General features: G+C 56.9%; 1 protein-coding gene across 1 annotated transcript; it reads right to left on the reverse strand.

Annotated features, from left to right (window-relative positions):
• Positions 1-1,723: 1,723 nt before the first annotated feature.
• eif2b4 (eukaryotic translation initiation factor 2B subunit delta) lies at positions 1,724-15,649 on the reverse strand. Its single transcript, NM_001078896.1, is given in 13 exon segments — positions 1,724-2,251; positions 3,466-3,646; positions 3,926-4,103; positions 6,767-6,894; positions 6,996-7,098; positions 8,897-8,973; positions 9,323-9,437; positions 9,532-9,623; positions 10,533-10,612; positions 11,851-12,156; positions 12,240-12,345; positions 13,967-14,007; positions 15,580-15,649. Coding segments are annotated over 13 exon segments (1,641 nt in total). The 5' UTR covers positions 15,614-15,649; the 3' UTR covers positions 1,724-2,051.
• Positions 15,650-18,259: the final 2,610 nt, after the last annotated feature.

Genomic DNA, 18,259 nt, shown 5'->3' on the forward strand with positions numbered 1-18,259 from the left:
ATCAATACAATCCGAGAACATTCCCGTTGGGTTTCAGAGTATCGATACAACTGTAGAACATTCCCTTTGGGTTTCAGAGTATCAATACAACTGTAGAACATTCCCTTTTGGTTTCAGAGTATCAATACAACTGTAGAACATTCCCTTTGGGTTTCAGAGCATCAATACAATCCGAGAACATTCCCTTTGGGTTTCAGAGAATCAATACAACTGTAGAACATTCCCTTTGGGTTTCAGAGCATCAATACAATCCGAGAACATTCCCTTTGGGTTTCAGAGCATCAATACAACTGTAGAACATTCTTGTTGGGTTTCAGAGTATCGATACAATCCGACAACATTCTCGTTGGGTTTCAGAGTATCAATACAATCCGAGAACATTCTCGTTGGGTTTCAGAGAATCAATACAATCTGAGAACATTCCCTTTGGGTTTCAGAGAATCAATACAATCAGAGAACATTCTCATTGGGTTTCAGAGTATCAATACAATCCGAGAACATTCTCGTTGGGTTTCAGAGCATCAATACAATCCGAGAACATTCCCGTTGGGTTTCAGAGTATCAATACAACTGTAGAACATTCCCTTTGGGTTTCAGAGAATCAATACAATCTGAGAACATTCTCGTTGGGTTTCAGAGCATCAATACAAACCGAGAACATTCCCATTGGGTTTCAGAGTATCAATACAATCTGAGAACATTCCCTTCGGGTTTCAGAGAATCAATACAATTCAAGAACATTCCCGTTGGGTTTCAGAGCATCAATACAACAGTAGAACATTCCCTGTTGGGTTTCAGAGTATCAATACAACTGTAGAACATTCCCGTTGGGTTTCAGAGCATCGGTTACCATTCGAGAACCCTCCTGTTGGGTTTCAGAGTATCAATACAATCTGAGAACATTCCCTTTGGGTTTCAGAGCATCGGTTACCATTCGAGAACCCTCCTGTTGGGTTTCAGAGTATCAATACAATCTGAGAACATTCCCTTTGGGTTTCAGAGCATCGGTTACCATTCGAGAACCCTCCTGTTGGGTTTCAGAGTATTGCTGAAACTCCAGAATATTAATGTTGCATTACAGAGTACTGATACTGAGTTTATTTACTACAGTTACAATTAACATTACATTTTTGAAAGATTTATGACAAGTGACAACTATGGGGTTGTCTTTGCCCCCACTAATACCAGATTATTATCCATCAGTGTTCCGGTCCCCGACTCCAGAGTATGGCGTGAGATTTAATTTTGGTTGAATTTGTTAATCTTGGACCTTCGGTTTATTAAAAACCAAAAAAAAAAAAAAACCAGACTTGGAAGTGGGGCCCCCAGACAGACGGGGTGATGATTTAAGGAGCAAAGAATAAAGAAGAGCCCTCGCTATTGGCCAATCTGCCACACTGGCTGGAGTAAAGGGCCCAGAGTCGGTGGCCATTCAGTGATCCTGGAAGGTCGGTTATTAATGCCAACTGCAAAGTTGCTCAGAATTAGATCTGATTGTGTTGTTCAGAGTTGATATTTGGGTTCATACCCCTCTCACTGTTGCCCCACGTGTATCTAGCCTCTCATTGCGGGGACTCGTGAGGCTGTAGGTACATCTGTTTATATAACCTGCCCCTATAGGGACACATATGACACACATGACATCAATACACACATAATTAGCATGACATGTAACCATTAGCCCCACCCCCATCAGGGGCAACAAACACAGCAGAAGCTCTGAGAAGGTTTTTTTGGGTTTTATTCGACATTGTAGATTTGTGGCTCCCTGCCCTGGGCACCTATACCTTCCCCCGCCCCAGGCACCTACTGTTCCCCTCCCCCGCCCGGGCACCTAATACTTCCCCTGCCCCGGGCACCTACTGCTTCCCCCTCCCCGGCACCTACTGCTCCCCTCTCCTGCCCCGGGCACCTACTGCTCCCCTCTCCCGCCCGGGCACCTACTGCTCTCCTCTCCCACCCCGGGCACCTACTGCTCTCCTCTCCCACCCCGGGCACCTACTGCTCCCCTCTCCTGCCCCTGGCACCTACTCCTTCCCCACCCCGGGCACCTACTGCTCCCCACTCTTGACGCGCAGCACGACTGGCACGGAAGTACAAGGGATCATGCCAATGTCTGTGATAACCAAATCCACCAGGTCTGGGGGGGTCACGTCGTACACGAGATTCAGCAGCCGCAGGGATGGGTTCTTCTGCCAGTTCCTTAGGGGGCACCGCCCCTTCCTGCTCAGGATCAGCTCGTCCGGGTCATCTAGAGACAGAGAGTCCCTTAATGGGGTGACTTACAGTAACCACAGCTGCGGGCGTGGCACAGTCTGCCCATTGGCCATACAGCGGGCAGTCAGCAAACACGACCTACATTGAGAGGCTGGATTTAACTTGCCCTTAGTTTGGTTACCAAGTGCCCCAATGAGAAGCAAATAGCCAAATGCCCCTGTTCTACCCCTTCCCTGCTCATTAGTAGAACCCCATGTTACTATGGCAATGCCCGGCAGTTAGTGCCCCTGCTGATTGTACATGGCAAGGTACCATGCTTCGGCCCATCACTGTGCTAGCGGCTGGCATGATGCTTGTAAGGAATGGCACTGGCACTGCTCCGCTTCCTACCTGCCCCCACAGGAGGGCGCTGCTCCGCTTCCTACCTGCCCCCACAGGAGGGCGCTGCTCCGCTTCCTACCTGCCCCCACAGGAGGGCGCTGCTCCGCTTCCTACCTGCCCCCACAGGAGGGCGCTGCTCCGCTTCCTACCTGCCCCCACAGGAGGGGCGCTGCTCCGCTTCCTACCTGCCCCCACAGGAGGGCGCTGCTCCGCTTCCTACCTGCCCCCACAGGAGGGCGCTGCTCCCTTCCTACCTGCCCCCACAGGAGGGCGCTGCTCCGCTTCCTACCTGCCCCCACAGGAGGGCGCTGCTCCGCCTTCCTACCTGCCCCCACAGGAGGGCGCTGCTCCGCTTCCTACCTGCCCCCACAGGAGGGCGCTGCTCCGCTTCCTACCTGCCCCCACAGGAGGGCGCTGCTCCGCTTCCTACCTGCCCCCACAGGAGGGCGCTGCTCCGCTTCCTACCTGCCCCCACAGGAGGGCGCTGCTCCCCTTCCTACCTGCCCCCACAGGAGGGCGCTGCTCCCCTTCCTACCTGCCCCCACAGGAGGGCGCTGCTCCCCTTCCTACCTGCCCCCACAGGAGGGCGCTGCTCCCCTTCCTACCTGCCCCCACAGGAGGGCGCTGCAAGGTTAAGGGATGTAGCCATGCTGATCCTCTGTGCCAGCAATGGAAGGGGCAGCTCAGACTGGTGAGGGCATCTGTATCAGTTGGCAGATTGTAGAACTGTGGGCATTCAGAGCCGTACCATAGAGTTACCCCTCCGGGGAGCACAGACTGCTGGGAACCAGTAACGCTGAGCCTTGGGTAAGTTAGGGGGTGTGGGTTTCTCCGAGAATGCTGGGACCCCCCAACCCTTATACTCACCCAGCTCATTGGACACAAAGGAGTCAGTCTGAACTTTCTCACAGAACTTGTAGGTCTCGCAGCAAACCAGAACCGGCACATTGTGGGCTTTGGCTACCAGGGCAATCTGAGAGGTGCCCACACGGGACATCACATAGCCATTAGCCAGGAGGGCATGTGCCCCTAGGAACACCTTGGAGACCTGCGGGTAGGAAACAGGAGGACTGTGGGTTCAGGGTTCTGATGGGTCAGTGCTGAGAGGAGGCAGAACAGGAAGTGCAGTGGCTCAGTGTGGGGGGAGGGACCAATAGAGACAGATCCTGACTGGGCGGAGTGGATACGGACTTGTTGCTTCCCAAGGTTCTGTAGGTTTCAAGCTCAGGTCCAATGCAATCCCCCATTAATGAAACTGAAGCTTGGGGAGGAGACTTCTCAATCAAACCCCCCCCCCCCCAATGAATAGGACACACCCCCGTCTCACCTCTGGGAGGATGTAGGAGATGGCGGGGATCATGATGTAGGTGCAATGGATTCCGCACTTCACAAGGCGCCTCAGTGTCTCCCGTCCCTCCAACCGCGGGCGGCTGTCGGCCACAATGACCCGGAACTTCTTCCCATTCCTGTGAGCTTCTTGGAGGGTGCAGGTCACCAGGGAGGAGCTGGGGGGGGCAACAAGCACAGGTCAGTGATGTCATTAGGGGAACAACTAGTATGTGCATCTCCACCCAACCTCCCCTCCATCTCCTCCTACTCACCCTCCCATCTCCACGCAACCTCCCCTCCACCTCCTCCTACTCACCCTCCCATCTCCACCCAACCTCCCCTCCTCCTACTCACCATCCATCTCCACGCAACCTCCCCTCCACCTCCTCCTACTCACCCTCCCATCTCCACCCAACCTCCCCTCCACCTCCTCCTACTCACCCTCCCATCTCCACCCAACCTCCCCTCCTCCTACTCACCATCCCATCTCCACGCAACCTCCCCTCCACCTCCTCCTACTCACCCTCCCATCTCCACGCAACCTCCCCTCCATCTCCTCCTATTCACCCTCCCATCTCCACCCAACCTCCCCTCCATCTCCTCCTATTCACCCTCCCATCTCCACGCAACCTCCCCTCCATCTCCTCCTATTCACCCTCCCATCTCCACCCAACCTCCCCTCCATCTCCTCCTATTCACCCTCCCATCTCCACGCAACCTCCCCTCCATCTCCTCCTACTCACCCTCCCATCTCCACCCAACCCCCCTCCATCTCCTCCTACTCACCCTCCCATCTCCCACCCAACCCCCCTCCATCTCCTCCTACTCACCCTCCCATCTCCACCCAACCTCCCCTCCATCTCCTCCTACTCACCCTCCCATCTCCACCCAACCTCCCCTCCACCTCCTCCTACTCACCATCCCATCTCCACGCAACCTCCCCTCCATCTCCTCCTACTCACCCTCCCATCTCCACCCAACCTCCCCTCCACCTCCTCCTACTCACCCTCCCATCTCCACCCAACCTCCCCTCCACCTCCTCCTACTCACCCTCCCATCTCCACCCAACCTCCCCTCCTCCTACTCACCCTCCCATCTCCACCCAACCTCCCCTCCACCTCCTCCTACTCACCCTCCCATCTCCACGCAACCTCCCCTCCACCTCCTCCTACTCACCCTCCCATCTCCACCCAACCTCCCCTCCACCTATTCACCCTCCCATCTCCACCCATTCACCCTCCCATCTCCACCCAACCTCCCCTCCATCTCCTCCTACTCACCCTCCCATCTCCACCCAACCTCCCCTCCACCTCCTCCTACTCACCCTCCCATCTCCACCCAACCTCCCCTCCACCTCCTCCTACTCACCCTCCCATCTCCACCCAACCTCCCCTCCATCTCCTCCTACTCACCCTCCCATCTCCACCCAACCTCCCCTCCATCTCCACCCAACCTCCCCTCCACCTCCTCCTACTCACCCTCCCATCTCCACGCAACCTCCCCTCCACCTCCTCCTACTCACCCTCCCATCTCCACGCAACCTCCCCTCCATCTCCTCCTACTCACCCTCCCATCTCCACCCAACCTCCCCTCCATCTCCTCCTACTCACCCTCCCATCTCCACCCAACCTCCCCTCCATCTCCTCCTACTCACCATCCCATCTCCACGCAACCTCCCCTCCACCTCCTCCTCCTCACCTTCCCATCTCCACCCAACCTCCCCTCCACCTCCTCCTACTCACCATCCCATCTCCACGCAACCTCCCCTCCACCTCCTCCTCCTCACCTTCCCATCTCCACCCAACCTCCCCTCCATCTCCTCCTACTCACCCTCCCATCTCCACCCAACCTCCCCTCCACCTCCTCCTACTCACCATCCCATCTCCACGCAACCTCCCCTCCACCTCCTCCTCCTCACCTTCCCATCTCCACCCAACCTCCCCTCCATCTCCTCCTACTCACCCTCCCATCTCCACCCAACCTCCCCTCCACCTCCTCCTACTCACCCTCCCATCTCCACCCAACCTCCCCTCCACCTACTCACCCTCCCATCTCCACCCAACCCCCCCTCCATCTCCTCCTACTCACCCTCCCATCTCCACCCAACCTCCCCTCCATCTCCTCCTACTCACCCTGCCATCTCCACCCAACCTCCCCTCCATCTCCTCCTACTCACCCTCCCATCTCCACCCAACCTCCCCTCCATCTCCTCCTATTCACCCTCCCATCTCCACCCAACCTCCCCTCCATCTCCTCCTACTCACCCTCCCATCTCCACCTAACCTCCCCTCCACCTCCTCCTACTCACCATCCCATCTCCACCCAACCTCCCCTCCATCTCCTCCTACTCACCCTCCCATCTCCACCTAACCTCCCCTCCATCTCCTCCTACTCACCCTCCCATCTCCACCCAACCTCCCCTCCACCTCCTCCTACTCACCCTCCCATCTCCACCCAACCTCCCCTCCACCTCCTCCTACTCACCCTCCCATCTCCACCCAACCTCCCCTCCACCTCCTCCTACTCACCCTCCCATCTCCACCCAACCTCCCCTCCATCTCCTCCTATTCACCCTCCCATCTCCCACCCAACCCCCACTATCTCCTCAATCCCCACGATCTGCCTTCCGTCCCCCCAGTGTTCTTGCTAACTCCCACATGTCTTCTATAGCACGGCCCATTTGACTTCTAAGTTTCCCAGTTGACCTGTGCCAACCAGGGGAAGAACACACTGGGCCACAAGTGCATTTAGTTCCAGAGGAACCCTATTGGTAGCACCAAGGCCCGTTTCTCCTCCCCATGAGCGGGTCGAGTGCAAGGCAATTTTAGGGTGCACGTACCACCCATACACCAGAATGACATCTTCCTCGCTGATTTTCTCTGCGGCAGATTTAGAGATGGCCGCCGCTGCCAGGAAGATCTTCTCGTGGATGAAGCTGTCTATGCAGGAGAGGAGGTAGGACTTGGCCTGTGTTTGGGGGAAGAAGATTAGTTGGATGGACAGTGAGAGGGGGGGGGAAATACAAAGCTCAGGGGGAGAGGAGAAAGCCCCACAAGTCAACCCCTCACCTCTTCCTCTCCTTTTGATTGGCTGATATTGGAGATTTCTTTCTTTATGTATTTGATGGCATTTCCCATACTGGCTGACAGGGGGCGACACTGATTTAGGAAACTGCACAAGAAAGAAGAGTCAGCATCTGGAATCAGTCTCTGGCACCTCAATTATATGTACACACAGCCCCCCCCCCGGCATTCCCAGTACCCAGAGGCACAAACAGCCCCCCCAGCCCAATAAATAGTGACTGTCTGTGGCACCTTACAGCCCCCCTGGCATTCCCAGTACCCAGAGGCACAAACAGCCCCCCCCAGCCCAATAAATAGTGACTGTCTGTGGCACCTTACAGCCCCCCTGGCATTCCCAGTACCCAGAGGCACAAACAGCCCCCCCCCCCAGCCCAATAAATAGTGACTGTCTGTGGCACCTTACAGCCCCCCCGGCATTCCCAGTACCCAGAGGCACAAACAGCCCCCCCAACCCAATAAATAGTGACTGTCTGTGGCACCTTACAGCCCCCCCGGCATTCCCAGTACCCAGAGGCACAAACAGCCCCCCCAACCCAATAAATAGTGACTGTCTGTGGCACCTTACAGCCCCCCTGGCATTCCCAGTACCCAGAGGCACAAACAGCCCCCCAGCCCAATAAATAGTGACTGTCTGTGGCACCTTACAGCCCCCCCCGGCATTCCCAGTACCCAGAGGCACAAACAGCCCCCCAGCCCAATAAATAGTGACTGTCTGTGGCACCTTACAGCCCCCCCTGGCATTCCCAGTACCCAGAGGCACAAACAGCCCCCCAGCCCAATAAATAGTGACTGTCTGTGGCACCTTACAGCCCCCCTGGCATTCCCAGTACCCAGAGGCACAAACAGCCCCCCCCAGCCCAATAAATAGTGACTGTCTGTGGCACCTTACAGCCCCCCTGGCATTCCCAGTACCCAGAGGCACAAACAGCCCCCCCAGCCCAATAAAATAGTGACTGTCTGTGGCACCTTACAGCCCCCCGGCATTCCCAGTACCCAGAGGCACAAACAGCCCCCCCAGCCCAATAAATAGTGACTGTCTGTGGCACCTTACAGCCCCCCTGTCATTCCCAGTACCCAGAGGCACAAACAGCCCCCCCCCCCCAGCCCAATAAATAGTGACTGTCTGTGGCACCTTACAGCCCCCTGGCATTCCAGTACCCAGAGGCACAAACAGCCCCCCCCCCCCCAGCCCAATAAATAGTGACTGTCTGTGGCACCTTACAGCCCCCCTGGCATTCCCAGTACCCAGAGGCACAAACAGCCCCCCCAGCCCAATAAATAGTGACTGTCTGTGGCACCTTACAGCCCCCCTGGCATTCCCAGTACCCAGAGGCACAAACAGCCCCCCCTGCCCAATAAATAGTGACTGTCTGTGGCACCTTACAGCCCCCCTGGCATTCCCAGTACCCAGAGGCACAAACAGCCCCCCCAGCCCAATAAATAGTGACTGTCTGTGGCACCTTACAGCCCCCCTGGCATTCCCAGTACCCAGAGGCACAAACAGCCCCCCCCAGCCCAATAAATAGTGACTGTCTGTGGCACCTTACAGCCCCCCTGGCATTCCCAGTACCCAGAGGCACAAACAGCCCCCCCCAGCCCAATAAATAGTGACTGTCTGTGGCACCTTACAGCCCCCCTGGCATTCCCAGTACCCAGAGGCACAAACAGCCCCCCCAGCCCAATAAATAGTGACTGTGGCACCTTACAGCCCCCCTGGCATTCCCAGTACCCAGAGGCACAAACAGCCCCCCCTGCCCAATAAATAGTGACTGTCTGTGGCACCTTACAGCCCCCCCGGCCTTTGTTGGAACCCACAGATTGCCAGTCCGGGCCTGTATACATACTGGTACCTCTGGGTGGGGCCCTTGATCAACCCCATATCTTACCTAATAAAAGGTTTCAGTTTATTGACAAGATCCCGGGAGAGCTCCTCCTGCTGGGGGGTAGTATAATCCCGGATAACCTGTTGGGAGACAGGAGGTTGAGGACTGGGGCAGGAGTGCAGGGAGGGAGGGATGGGGGACGGGAGTGCAGGGAGGGATGGGGGGCAGGAGTGCTGGGAGGGAGGGATGGGGGACGGGAGTGCAGGGAGGGATGGGGGCAGGAGTGCTAGGAGGGAGGGATGGGGGAGGAGTGCAGGGTGGGAGGGAAGGAGGGATGGGGGGCAGGAGTGCTGGGAGGGAGGGATGGGGGGAGGAGTGCAGGGGGGGAGGAGGGGAGGGAGGGAGGGAGGGATGGATGGGGGACAGGAGTGCAGGGAGGGATGGGGCAGGAGTGCTGGGACGGGGGTGGGGGGGGACCTAGCACGTTACCTGTTTGAAGCAGTGCAGTAAAGCAATACAGCGGGAGTTGGAGCCGCTGATGATGCCGTGGGAGTACTGCAGGCCGAGCCGTATCACCCCTGGGTGTATCGCAGAGGAAGGAATACTGGGTGGGAACAAGAGTGGGGCAGATTTTTTTATTTACACAAACACCCCCACCCCCAGTGCAACTTGTGGCTCAGACTCAGCAAAGGACTCACCTCATCTGCTGGGTGAGGGGCAACTTGCGGCTGTACTGGTGCAGGTGGGAGAACAGACTGACCTTGGTGCCATAGTCCGGCCGGAGCGGGACCTGCGGGGACAAATCTCATAGACTCAGAGGCTTGTGGCCCAGGGCCCTGTGTGGGGCAGAACTGTGCCCCTATAGATACAGGAGAGCGCCTCCTTGTGGGAGCAGCAAGGAGCCATGTAGGATTGTGATTGGCTGAAGAGGGATGTAGTTCTGCAGGCTCAGGGATGGACACCCTTTAGGCCCCTGCTGAGATGTACAGGGTTAATCAGTCACATCTGTATGTTTAATAGTGAATAAACGGCGCCCAGAAAACAATAAAACTAAAGGGTAAGTGTCACCTCAAGCCCAAATGTTATTGTGCAGAGAGAGAGAGGGCCATGAGTTAGTGACAGGGTATCGGCCCCAGCGGGGTCTCTCTGCACTACAGTATGTATAGTATCTGCCCGGCGGTGCGCTCTCTAACACCCAGCGATGCGCTCTCTAACACCCAGCGATGCGCTCTCTAACACCCAGCGATGCGCTCTCTAACACCCAGCGATGCGCTCTCTAACACCCAGCGATGCGCTCTCTAACACCCAGCGATGCGCTCTCTAACACCCAGCGATGCGCTCTCTAACACCCAGCGATGCGCTCTCTAACACCCAGCGATGCGCTCTCTAACACCGGAGGTGGAGGAGGGACCGGCCCAGCAGCACTGACTTGGTACAACCCAGGGAGATCCCAGAGGGGCAGAGAAATCTCCCCAGGGAACCTGCTGCCTTTAAGGCAAACAGCCAATCCGATCTCAAGGTCAAGGTCTCAATCAGATCCACCTCTTGGTGCCAAAGCTGCTCTAGCGCTACTGACACACGGGGCACACGGAGCCCCCAGGCCTGAAATCTCCCCGGCACACCCTGCCCACGGGCCCCCGGCTGTAGGACCCAGCGAGTCGGGCCCAGGGGCCACATTAGTACACAATATGGCCGGTACCTGCTGCCGCTCCAGTTTCTTTGCCAGTTTCCTCTGCGCTGCTGGGTCGTCCACCTGAATGTGTTCCGGCAGTCGCTTTACTGGAGACAAAAAGGCACAGTGATTGGCTACGTCTCCCACAGCAGCTCCTCATTGGTTAGGGCCCCCACAATCCCCCCCCCCCTGCCCCCCACCCAAGGGCCCTGCTGGACCTTCCCTATTACACACACAGCTGCTAGTTACCCCCCTGCCCACTGGTGCCCAGTCTCACCTGTCTGTCCCTCTATGGAAACAGCCTTGGCTTTGACCTGCCCGGGCCCCACACTCTGCTGCTAGTTACCCCCCAGCCCACTGGTGCCCAGTCTCACCTGTCTGTCCCTCTATGGAAACAGCCTTGGCTTTGCCCTGCCCGGGCCCCACACTCTGCTGCTAGTTACCCCCCCTGCCCATTGGTGCCCAGTCTCACCTGTCTGTCCCTCTATGGAAACAGTCTTGGCTTTGCCCTGCCCGGGCCCCGCGCTCTGCTGCTAGTTACCCCCCTGCCCACTGGTGCCCAGTCTCACCTGTCTGTCCCTCTATGGAAACAGCCTTGGCTTTGCCCTGCCCGGGCCCCGCGCTCTGCTGCTAGTTACCCCCCTGCCCACTGGTGCCCAGTCTCACCTGTCTGTCCCTCTATGGAAACAGCCTTGGCTTTGCCCTGCCCGGGCCCCGCGCTCTGCTGCTAGTTACCCCCCTGCCCACTGGTGCCCAGTCTCACCTGTCTGTCCCTCTATGGAAACAGCCTTGGCTTTGCCCTGCCCGGGCCCCGCGCTCTGCTGCTAGTTACCCCCCTGCCCACTGGTGCCCAGTCTCACCTGTCTGTCCCTCTATGGAAACAGCCTTGGCTTTGCCCTGCCCGGGCCCCACACTCTGCTGCTAGTTACCCCCCTGCCCACTGGTGCCCAGTCTCACCTGTCTGTCCCTCTATGGAAACAGCCTTGGCTTTGCCCTGCCCGGGCCCCGCGCTCTGCTGCTAGTTACCCCCCTGCCCACTGGTGCCCAGTCTCACCTGTCTGTCCCTCTATGGAAACAGCCTTGGCTTTGCCCTGCCCGGGCCCCGCGCTCTGCTGCTAGTTACCCCCCTGCCCACTGGTGCCCAGTCTCACCTGTCTGTCCCTCTATGGAAACAGCCTTGGCTTTGCCCTGCCCGGGCCTCGCGCTCTGCTGCTAGTTACCCCCCTGCCCACTGGTGCCCAGTCTCACCTGTCTGTCCCTCTATGGAAACAGTCTTGGCTTTGCCCTGCCCGGGCCTCGCGCTCTGCTGCTAGTTACCCCCCTGCCCACTGGTGCCCAGTCTCACCTGTCTGTCCCTCTATGGAAACAGCCTTGGCTTTGCCCTGCCCGGGCCCCGCGCTCTGCTCAGTTTTCTTCTGCAGTTTCTGTGCCCGCTCCGCCTCCTGCTTTGCTCTTCTCTCCGCCCGAAGCTCAGCTTTGCTCTTTCCTCCCCCCGCAGATCCCTCCGCTCCTGCCCCAGGCTTGCCCTTTGCCTCAGCTTTAGCCTCTCCTCCTGTATCTGCCCTGTCCGTGGGCAGCTCCCCTCCTGCTGGGGCAGGGACGTGGGGCAGAGAGCCCGGAGAGGTGGCATTAGGGGCAATAGGCGGAGCATCTAAGGCAGAGAGTAATAAGGGGATTGTTATGTTGCTGTTGGTACGGAGGCAGCAGGGTGGTGGTGCCCTGTCAGATGCCAACCTGTCACTGGGGGCTCCTTGCCCGGCTCTGAGGAACTTTTTTCCCTGTTCTTCTTCTGCTGTTTCTTCTCTTTGCGCAGCCGAAGCTTCTCCTCCTTACTCAGCTCCTGCCAGAGACACAGTATCAGCACTGGGGGGCACACTACCCCCCCCCCCCAAGTATGAGCCAGACTGGGCATCCTGGCACACATGCTATGTATATAGGTGCCCACTCAGCTCCTGCCAGAGACACAGTATCAGCACTGGGGGGCACACTACCCCCCCCCCCCCCCCAAGTATGAGCCAGACTAGAGGGCCCTGGGCATCCTGGCACACATGCTATGTATATAGGTGCCCACACAGCTCCTGCCAGAGACACAGTATCAGTACTGGGGGGCACACTACCCCCCCCCAAGTATGAGCCAGACTGGGCATCCTGGCACACATGCTGTGTATATAGGTGCCCACTCAGCTCCTGCCAGAGACACAGTATTAGCACTGGGGGGCACACAGCCCCCAAAGTATGAGCCAGACTAGAGGGCCCTGGGCATCCTGGCACACATGCTGTGTATATAGGTGCCCACACAGCTCCTGCCAGAGACACAGTATCAGTACTGGGGGGCACACTACCCCCCCCCCCAAGTATGAGCCAGACTGGGCATCCTGGCACACATGCTGTGTATATAGGTGCCCACTCAGCTCCTGCCAGAGACACAGTATCAGCACTGGGGGGCACACTACCCCCCCCCACCCCCAAGTATGAGCCAGACTAGAGGGCCCTGGGCATCCTGGCACACATGCTGTGTATATAGGTGCCCGCACAGCTCCTGTACCAACAGCTCATTGCAATCAGTGGTGGTTGGGAAGGTTCTGGAGATGCCAAGCCCCGCCTACACTCCCCACGCTCCCCACAGCTCCTGCCAGAGACACAGTATCAGTACTGGGGGGCACACTACCCCCCCCCCCCAAGTATGAGCCAGACTGGGCATCCTGGCACACATGCTATGTATATAGGTGCCCACTCAGCTCCTGCCAGAGACACAGTATCAGCACTGGGGGGCACACTACCCCCCCCCCCCCCCAAGTATGAGCCAGACTAGAGGGCCCTGGGCATCCTGGCACACATGCTATGTATATAGGTGCCCACACAGCTCCTGCCAGAGACACAGTATCAGTACTGGGGGGCACACTACCCCCCCCCAAGTATGAGCCAGACTGGGCATCCTGGCACACATGCTGTGTATATAGGTGCCCACTCAGCTCCTGCCAGAGACACAGTATTAGCACTGGGGGGCACACAGCCCCCAAAGTATGAGCCAGACTAGAGGGCCCTGGGCATCCTGGCACACATGCTGTGTATATAGGTGCCCACACAGCTCCTGCCAGAGACACAGTATCAGTACTGGGGGGCACACTACCCCCCCCCCCCAAGTATGAGCCAGACTGGGCATCCTGGCACACATGCTGTGTATATAGGTGCCCGCACAGCTCCTGTACCAACAGCTCATTGCAATCAGTGGTGGTTGGGAAGGTTCTGGAGATGCCAAGCCCCGCCTACACTCCCCACGCTGGGGGCCCCCTGGTACTAATCTATAGGGTACCCAATGGATCAGCTCCCCTGTAAGAGACCTATGAGTAACCCAATGGCATTACAATAGGGCAACGCCCTGAATGCCCAAGCCCTCCCATCAGGGTGAGGGTGGCACAGAGGGGCACACAGTGACCAACACGCCCTGCAGGGCACCGTACCTTGGCATGGTGAGACTCTGGCTTCTTTACTTTACCGCCACCTGTAGGAGAAATGGAGAAACATCACATCTACCCGCCAACAGGGGTAAATCTAAATGGCACCCGCATGGCCACGCCCACACCCCAAACTCCACCCCATTTAGAAAGGAGCCCTAATGCTTTTATGGCAGACCAGACCTTCCCCCCCCCCCCCATGGGGAAACTAGTGCTTATAACTGCAGCTCCCAGCATCCTCAGCCCGGCATCCTCAGCCCGGCATCCTCAGCCCGGCATCCTCAGCCCGGCATCCTCAGCCCAGCAAACACCGAGACGCCATGGCAGCCCCAGCTCAGACTTACTATATCCAGTCTGAGACCTTCTCCATTCTGCTGAACTACATTCCCTGCCAACCCCTCCCTGGCAGCTGGGTGCTGGGAGTTACAGCCAAACAACAGGGCACAGCTGATCAGTAAAGGGCCTCTATGGCCTGTTAGAAAATTTCTAAAGCCCAGTGGGTCAGATACAGAGATATCTCTGCGCCATTGTGACCCAATCACCCATAGTTTATAGAGAAACAACTCCCAGCAGGCTCTGAGCTGCACTCCCTGCTCAGTTATTGGGGAAGGTCTGCGTGGCACAGCCCTGTGGGTGCTGGGAGTTATCCTACTAAAGCCCTTACACCGGGCAGGAGGGGCAGCATGGCTTCCCTGGCACAGCCCTGTGGGTGCTGTACAGACAGGCAGGCCAGTGGGATGATGAATCAGTAATTACCCTGCTAAGGGGCAATAACATACAGTGAGGCACCAGTAAGTGCTGGGACAGACTGGGGGCTCAGGGGTCGGGGGACAGGGGCCCATACTCAGGGGTCGGGGGACAGGGGCCCATACTCAGGGGTCGGGGGACAGGGGCCCATACTCAGGGGTCGGGGGACAGGGGCCCATACTCAGGGGTCGGGGGACAGGGGCCCATACTCAGGGGTCGGGGGACAGGGGCCCATACTCAGGGGTCGGGGGACAGGGGCCCATACTCAGGGGTCGGGGTACAGGGGCCCATACTCAGGGGTCGGGGTACAGGGGCCCATACTCAGGAGTTGGGGTACAGGGGCCCATACTCAGGGGTTGGGGTACAGGGGCCCATACTCAGGAGTTGGGGTACAGGGGCCATACTCAGGTAAAGGCAATGGCAGAGAGGGGTAACATGGCGCATATATGTAACATCTGCCCTGGGGAAGGGTAAGTGGACTCTTCCTGCCCTGGGAGGGGTAAATAGCATATGGTTATCACTGGCAGGGTAACTGGCACCTGCTAGGCCAAGGTTGGGGGCAAACAGCCTATGTCTGTCACAGGGAGGGGCAACAGGCACTTTGCTGCCCCATGGAGGTAAGACTGATACACTCCTGCCCTAGGTGGGGTAACTGGCACACTCCTGCCCTAGGTGGGGTAACTGGCACACTCCTGCCCTAGGTGGGGTAACTGGCACACTCCTGCCCTAGGTGGGGTAACTGGCACACTCCTGCCCTAGGTGGGGTAACTGGCACACTCCTGCCCTAGGTGGGGTAACTGGCACACTCCTGCCCTAGGTGGGGTAACTGGCACACTCCTGCCCCGCTGAGGGAGAGACCCCCAATCACTTACCCTGCTTGTGGCCGCTCTCCCCGCTCCCCTCCATGCCGGCCCGACTGTCACTGCTCCCCAAACTCACAGCGCATGCGGACAAATGACGAAATGCGCGGCCATCGCTAGGGCTGCAGTAACCCACCAATCAGTGAGCTGCAATGCAATGACACACACCATGTGCTGTCACTCTGCGGCCATGTTTTATATGGGCAAACAAGCGGAGAGACGCACGACTTCTAGTACGGCGTGCCCATACAGTGTCGCACTTTAGCTACGAGTCCGGACGCCATCTTACGTACGGGCAGATAATGCGTGAGATTGTATTCGCCTCCTTATTTTACGGTAGGGCCGGGCATGCTGGGAATTGTGGTCCTTGGTGGAATCTAGTCAGGGCCAAGCGGTAAGTTGGAAAGGTACTTAGGGTGTCCCCAGCCAGTGACTGGGCATATGGCAGGAAAGCACAAACTTCTGTCATAATATGTGTGGGTTACACAGCGAGTAATTCCCTCTGCCATTTAACATTTTATTCTTCAACCAACAAATGTATTTGTAGCTGTAATATTGGTGTGTAGGCGCCATCTCAGTGCCTTGTGCCTGAGTCTGAGCTTTCAGCCAGCGCTACACATTAGAACTGCTTTCAGCTAACCTATTGTTTCTCCTACTCCCATGTAACTGGAGGAGTCCCAATCCGGACTTGGATTTCTTACTATTGAGTGCTATTCTGATACCTACTGGGAGCTGCTATCTTGCTCCCTTCCCATTGTTCTGCTGATCGGCTGCTGGGAGGGGGGGGATATCACTCCAACTTGCAGTGCAGCAGTAAAGTGTGCCTGAGTCTGAGCTTTCAGCCGGCGCTACACATTAGAACTGCTTTCAGCTAACCTATTGTTTCTCCTACTCCCATGTAACTGGAGGAGTCCCAAGCCGGACTTGGATTTCTTACTATTGAGTGCTATTCTGATACCTACTGGGAGCTGCTATCTTGCTCCCTTCCCATTGTTCTGCTGATCGGCTGCTGGGGGTGAGGGGGGATATCACTCCAACTTGCAGCGCAGCAGTAAAGTGTGCCTGAGTCTGAGCTTTCAGCCAGCGCTACACATTAGAACTGCTTTCAGCTAACCTATTGTTTCTCCTACTCCCATGTAACTGGAGGAGTCCCAAGCCGGACTTGGATTTCTTACTATTGAGTGCTATTCTGATACCTACTGGGAGCTGCTATCTTGCTCCCTTCCCATTGTTCTGCTGATCGGCTGCTGGGGGTGAGGGGGGGGGATATCACTCCAACTTGCAGCGCAGCAGTAAAGTGTGCCTGAGTCTGAGCTTTCAGCCAGCGTTACACATTAGAACTGCTTTCAGCTAACCTATTGTTTCTCCTACTCCCATGTAACTGGAGGAGTCCCAAGCCGGACTTGGATTTCTTACTATTGAGTGCTATTCTGATACCTACTGGGAGCTGCTATCTTGCTCCCTTCCCATTGTTCTGCTGATTGGCTGCTGGGGGTGAGGGGGGGGGGATATCACTCCAACTTGCAGCGCAGCAGTAAAGTGTGCCTGAGTCTGAGCTTTCAGCCAGCGCTACACATTAGAACTGCTTTCAGCTAACCTATTGTTTCTAGGGCCGAGAACAAGAGAAATGAGCTACAAATTGGCCACTAGATGGCGCTACAGTCCCGCACAGCTACTCACTGGACCCAAGCAGTTCTGCTCTGGGCTGGGGGTGTGAGTAGGAAGGATATAGCTAGATGCCCCAATCGTACAGTATATTGGAATGAACTTATTAGAGATATAACTACAAATACTCAAATATCAATAGAGACAACGGATACCCCACTAATCTTATTGAATGTGATTACAAATAAAGGTTCTACAATAACGGACCCACTGACCCTCCTACTCGCCGCTACATTGCTCACTCACAGGCGTTGGAATTATGTTTTATTTTATTAGGCAAAATAAAAAGCAAAGAATATTGGAGGATATGGGAACCCTGGATTAATTACAGGAAACATGGTTTTGCCTCTTTATAGGTCCCTGGTAAGGCCTCACCTTGAGTATGGGGGGCAGTAACGGTGAGTATGGGGGGCAGTAACGGTGAGTATGGGGGGCAGTAAGAGTGAGTATGGGGGGCAGTAACGGTGAGTATGGGGGGCAGTAACAGTGAGTATGGGGGGCAGTAACAGTGAGTATGGGGGGCAGTAACAGTGAGTAATGGGGGGCAGTAACAGTGAGTATGGGGGGCAGTGACAGTGAGTATGGGGGGGCAGTAACAGTGAGTATGGGGGGGCAGTAACAGTGAGTATGGGGGGGCAGTAACAGTGAGTATTGGGGGCAGTTTTGGGCTCCAGTCCTTAAGAAGGAGATTAATGAGCTGGAGAGAGTGCAGCGAGTGCAACTAAACTGGTTCCTCACGGTGAGGGCAGTGAGGGGGTTGGGGAATGCCCTGCCGGGGGATGTTGGGTAGGGGGTTCCTCACGGTGAGGGGGTTGGGGAATGCCCTGCCGGGGGATGTTGGGTAGGGGGTTCCTCACGGTGAGGGCAGTGAGGGGGTTGGGGAATGCCCTGCCGGGGGATGTTGGGTAGGGGGTTCCTCACGGTGAGGGCAGTGAGGGGGTTGGGGAATGCCCTGCCGGGGGATGTTGGGTAGGGGGTTCCTCACGGTGAGGGCAGTGAGGTTGGAGAATGCCCTGCCGGGGGATGT

The sequence above is a fragment of the Xenopus tropicalis genome, chromosome 5 (genome assembly GCF_000004195.4).
Source record: "Xenopus tropicalis strain Nigerian chromosome 5, UCB_Xtro_10.0, whole genome shotgun sequence".
NCBI classification, from domain to species: domain Eukaryota; kingdom Metazoa; phylum Chordata; class Amphibia; order Anura; family Pipidae; genus Xenopus; species Xenopus tropicalis.